At 32.7% G+C, this 6,269-nt stretch overlaps 1 protein-coding gene across 1 annotated transcript; it reads right to left on the reverse strand.

The window, feature by feature from the left end:
* Positions 1-3,689: 3,689 nt before the first annotated feature.
* LOC108208266 (uncharacterized acetyltransferase At3g50280) lies at positions 3,690-5,356 on the reverse strand. Its single transcript, XM_017378785.2, has one exon. It carries the CDS (start codon positions 5,275-5,277, stop codon positions 3,904-3,906), a length of 1,374 nt encoding a protein of 457 aa, XP_017234274.2. The 5' UTR covers positions 5,278-5,356; the 3' UTR covers positions 3,690-3,903.
* Positions 5,357-6,269: the final 913 nt, after the last annotated feature.

Raw genomic sequence — 6,269 nt, forward strand, 5'->3', positions numbered from 1 at the left:
TGTAATCTTCACTCTTGTATCATACGGTAAAAAAATTGATAATACATTAGTTTTGAATTGAAGTTATTTATCCTAAAAACTCTATTTGACTTCCAAATTGGCTAAATTCTTATAATGTAACGATTTTCCTGCCAAAAAAATTACACTATTACCAGAATTATTCATTTTCTTTTTTGAAACTCAAACAATTTAATTTACGAAACACATATATAAAATTGCTATTATGTTTCAGAATTCAAAAAATAAGGAGTTCATTTATTATTATTAGTAAAATCCATATTAATATTATAAATAACTAATAAATTTAATAATTACGGAATTAATATGCAAGTAAATGCAACCAAATTTTAGTTTAGTTAATTGGCTTCGCAGGGATTGCAAGTATGATTGCATCTGGTTTCAAGTATAATTGCATGTGGTTGCATACAGTATTTTTTCAAATATTTGATATATTTGTAAAATATTTGAAAATGATGTAGTGTTTTAGTAAAAAAAATATTTTGGATTTGGGTATTTATGAGAAAACCCCATTTAACTATTTGACTACCTCTTACTTGATATTTATTGGGGGAGATGTTAAAATGTCCAATTCTAATCTCTAGAACTTCATTTATAGTCTAAACAAAGTTTAGGGGGTATAGTGTCCACAAAATCAAAATTTCACTCTAACCTATATTAGCTCTTTCACATAAAATGAGAGAGTCAAATTAGCTCAATTTGTTCAAAAATTAAAATATATATATTTTTCTACCATTAAACACTAAAATTGATTTTTAATAACTTGTTATCAACAAAATACTTCTATATATATTTCATTCCAGACACCCCAATGTTATTTCCCAGGCATATGGCACATCCTTTTCAATCTCTTATTATAATAAAAAATCATTCAACATTCATCACTTCATACAATCATCCCTTCATCTCCTTATTCTCTCTATTTAAAATTTCACCTTGGGCATCAGCCTCTCGTTCATAATTTACCTTCAGTACAGGCCGGAACTAGCCCGTGACTAGGTGGATTCCAAATCCTGCTTCCGTATGAATCTGTCTTCTTAATTTATCATTTTTAGTGTAATCACTACATCACCATCATCCACAGCAATCATTGTATATAATGATCTTTTCAATATATCCTAGCTATATCTGACGATTTGTGCTCGATCCACGCCTAATGGGTAAGCCATGGTCATATATTCAATTTTTATTTTGGATTTATTTTCAATTTTACATATTAGAATTTAATCCAATGATGGGTTTTATTTTTGAATTTCAATCTAAGATATAAAATTTCCAATTAAGCCTAAATTTATCTCTTTTTATAATGTAAACACTATATCACCACCGTCCACAATAATCATTTCTATGATGTTCTCGATATATCATAAATATGACGATTTGTGCCTGATTAGTTCATGCCTAGTATGCAAGTCATTGTCATATATTTACTTCTTATTTTGGATTTAGTTTTATTTGTACATATATTAGTTTAATTGAATGTTGGGTTATGATTTTTGAGTTTCGATCTAAGATATGAAGTTTCCATTAAAGTCTTAATTATCATGTTTTTAGTATAAACACCAATTCCACTGTCTTATGTGATTGTTTACGTTTATTGTTTGCACGCATTTTGAGTCTCCAATAAAGTATATATAGTTACACAACTTTTTTTTAGTAAAAATTTAAACGTCATTGTTAGGACAGAGGCAGTATAACATTACCACTATCCACAACAATCATTGTTATGATGTTCTTGATATATCATATATTTGACGATTTGTGCTTGATTCATGCATAATCAATAAGCCATTATCATATATCTATATCTTATTTTGGATTTCTTTTTCTTTGTACATATTTGGAGTTAATGGAATGTTGGATTGTGACTTTTGAGTCCCAATCTATGATATAAAGTTTTTAATAAAACATAAAGTGATCATGATATAATTACATGAAAGCCTTATCATGACACACTTTAATCATCTTTATTTTGTTATGGTTCGATCTTTCCTTAAAATTATATATTGCATATATCATTGTATTTTTAAATTAGTCCTTGAAATTTTATATTGCAAAAATAATTTGACATTCATCTTATTTCAGTATATGTGAAAGAATTATTCTAAACAATGAAGAAATTGCTCCAGCATGCTTAAAAAGCCTCCTTCATCAGGTGCTAAGCAGGTAATATTTTTTATTGTAGCTAATATGTTTTACTAGTTATTCATTTATAATTTAATTAGTAAATTCTCTTGTTAAAATTTTTTTCATAGGAATTTTAATCAATGCTTTTCATTTGTAAAAGTATACAATCTGGCCAAAACAAAACATTGGTATTTCATTAAAGTTGGACCTCAATCCACAGCTTAGTCTAAAATACTAAGTATTAATTTCCAACAATCCCCACAAATTAAATGAGATTAATGGTCCAATAGCACTCATCAGGCCCCCCGGGTAGACACCATACTTGACTAGGTGATAGTTTCTATGATCAGATTTTGTATGTAATTTAATATATTTCCACCATATATTTTACATATGGCATTTCATTTGTTCTTTCTAAAGCGGGTTCAATAAATATCAGCAGTATTTTGACCGGAAAATCTGTAGCTAAGCTTGAAGCCGGAAACACTCATCTGCTTAAGAAATGCACGTGTTCAAACCCGATATTTCTGACATTCTCTCTGAAAAGGGTGCTGCTAATAACCTGGTGAAGTTTAAGTTCGAATAAAAAGGGGTAGGGTTTGCAGGGGAAGAAATGAGCAGCCGTGGAAAGAAGAAAGCGAGAAGATCACAACAACAACAACTCGGAGATGAAGACAGAATCAGTAGACTGCCGGATGAACTGATTCACCATGTCCTCTCGCATAATTTGCATTGCTTAAATCTTGATTTACCATATGATAGTAAACCCATTAACTTATCTGCCTTCACTTCCGAGTCGTTAAACAAGCTTACATTAAAAGTGAATCTCCAAGAATGTGAACTGATATCGGATTGCTGGGATTTACCTTGTTTAACAACTCTGCGCCTGAAGGGTATGGATCATCATAGTACATTTTCGGATAATTGGTTCACAATCAAATGCTTGCCTGCCCTAAGAAAACTGCATCTTGATGGTTATAATCTATCAGAATCATCGTTTTCTTTCCACTTGCCAGCGTTAACAACCCTCTGTTTGTCTAGCTGTAGATTACCCGCAACAGTTTGGGACTTCCCAGCTTTAAAATGTATAGAACTACGTGGTGGAGAATTACATATTCTCTGCGCCTGTTAATCTACACAATCAAAGTATATGTAAGTTACCTAGAATATAAGAATGTTGTACTGGAACTGTATATATGTAACTGCCAAGTAAAATGATTATGAGATTGTTGGATATAATATATGTTTTCAAAAATTCTTCTAAAATCCAAGATTTTAAAGTATTTTACTGAAGTCCTAACCACCCTACATCAACTCTATGATTCTTAAACTTAATTTAGCTAGAGTGTATAAAAACACAAAATCACTTGCAATCTACTAAAATTCATAAACTGTTATTAATTTTTTAATATCTGAATTAAGAACCCCTCTTTTTGTCTAATTTTGACTTTATTCCTTCTGAATGTGTTCAATTTGTATTTTCAGAATGCTATAAACATTTATATTATGTCCCTGCATGTTTATCAATGTCAAAATAAAAGGAAGGAATATAAATGAAGGAATAAATTGAGAAAATCAAATTACAAGATGAGACTCTGAGTTGTCTACTTTATCAAGGCAGTAATAATAAAATTCAGTAAAAAAACTGACACAATACCGTAAAGAAATACGCTACAGGTTCTCCTACCAAGATATAGGTTCGATCCTGGCTCAACCGAGAACTATTATTAGAAAAAGTACAAATTGAAACCAGTATAATTAGCCATAAAGATTAAGACCTTCCAAGAACTCTTCATCACATTCCAAAGCCGTCATGAAATGCGGAGGCAAGCAAATATCAAGATCCATGCTTCCTCCTCCTTCAGGCCCTGGATACAATGAAACTTTTCCATCAAACTTATCAGCACATCCGCTCCGAATTGCCACAGCTTTTCCAAGTCCGAATTCATTTCCAAACATGTCAAACCGCGGTGAGCCTCCAATCATAATGCTACACGGATCAAAAAATTGCCCGGGTTGGTATACTGAAGGACTCTGCATCCAATCAGCTATGAACTTTTTTAATGCCTTATCATCTTGTTCAGCCACAGTTTTGTGCACTAGCAAAGCAGCCCACTCGAAATCATTTATCAGCAGGTTTCCTGCTGTAGTCGTAGCTCTCACCACCTGAATACAGTTTCCAAAGTAATTCTGTGACAATGGAGGATGTAATCTTGCTCTGTTATTCATAGCCAGTTTGCAACCTGTGATCTGATCTTGTGGTAAGCCACGAACACGAGTCATACATCTCCACATTAAGGCAGCCAAGGCCTGTAAACTTGATATTGTAGTGCTTTTGTTTATGCATTTAGCGTTTGCCTTTGCTTTGAGCCTTGCCAAGGCTGCGGCTTGAAATTGAAAAATCCTTTGTTTAAGCTCCGGAGCATCGTGCCTGCTTATGATGAATTGATCGGTATGAGTGAAAGGGAGGCTAAAAACAGGACCATATCCGTCAGGAAACCAGCGTTCATGAATAGGTGGCCGCTTGATTTCTGAACCGTCGTCACCAATATCTTTCATAAAAACTTCTGATAAAGTGTTGAAAAAATGCCAGTAAGAGGTGCCATCAACAACAGAGTGGTTAAGCGAGCATCCAATGAAAACACCATCTTTTAGCTCGGTGACTTGAACAGTTAACAACGACACCTTTTGACCATCATGATTAATTGCCCTGTTATGATCAAAAAAAGATTCAACGACTGAAGGCACATAAGTTGGTGACAGAATATCAGAAATCGTCAAATTCACTTTCGCATGGACAAATCTAGCACCAGGGCTATTAACACAATCTATAAACACCACATAAGACTGCGGTGATTCTTCCTTTTTTGTCACAAGGCGACCTGCAAGTGGATAAAAATGCGCAAGAGTAACAGAGAGAGATTTTTTGAGCTTCTGCACAAGGACCTCGACTGAATTTTCTCGATCATTTGTTACCGTGGGTTTCTTAAACAAAAGACCCTTTTGGATGTAGTAAACTGAGAGCATGGCAAGATCAAAGGGCCCTAAATGAAATGGGTGTTTTGCCTTTTCGGGCAAATCAGATGGTCTGATCAAACATTCTGATACGAGCTCAACTGTTTCAGAGTACATTTTGTTCTAAGAATGAGAAAGTGGCTTATGCAGCTTAAGAGACTCGAGCTATCTATCTATCCATGTATATATTTTACTTAATGTTAATACTTCCTCTGCTCTATTCATTTTTATACATTTTCTTTTTCTGGATATGAGATCTAATGATATATTCAAATGGTCTCTTCACTTCATCCATTTTTCCTAAATTCTTTCACTAAGTTATATTTTTTTTAATTTTTGTGTCCTACCCATATGTATATTACTTAATGGGATGGAGAGAGTACATGACTATTTAATGCTCTTTACAGTAGAAAAACTGCAAGATGTAGATACAGCTACAGCGACTACGTATTACACCAGCAGTATAATACAAGCTCTTATCAGTTTACATACAAGCCTGTAAATAGTAGAGTTCCTGTATAAGATGAACCCATATATAATTAGCAAAAAGAAAAAAAGTGAACCCGCATAAAACAAAATCTTATTTGCTTTGGAAGAAATAAAATGGCACGTGGGCTGCAAGAGTTATTCAACCTTGTCTTTTTATATTCCATAAAGGGGAGCTGGTCAATTGTTAGTTCATCATAAATACGATCTCCTGCCTCTTATTTTCTTACAAGTTTTTCATTAACATAAATTATTCAAAAAATAAATATTTATATATTATGTAAAGCTATCACAATAATTCAAAATGTTTATTTCTCAAATAAACAAACTAGAAAGACACCCAGATGGAGTATAACACGTATGGGATGAGATCATACAATTCAATATGCAATTTAAAATACAGATATTTGATTTTTTTTTTAGTTTCAAATATGTTGTGTACTTCTGTAAAAAATAAAAATATGTTGCGTACAGATATCGGAGTTGGTGGGTCTGCGCAAAATAATACTAGTAGAGGAAAGTTGGTAACAAAAGTCTTAAAATAATGTTGGGCAATTTTTTTTTTTTTCAAAGAGATTATTGCACTTCTACCCCTAAATTTTAAGTCATGAGTAAATAAGTTC

This window comes from Daucus carota, chromosome 2 (genome assembly GCF_001625215.2).
Source record: "Daucus carota subsp. sativus chromosome 2, DH1 v3.0, whole genome shotgun sequence".
NCBI lineage: Eukaryota > Viridiplantae > Streptophyta > Magnoliopsida > Apiales > Apiaceae > Daucus > Daucus carota.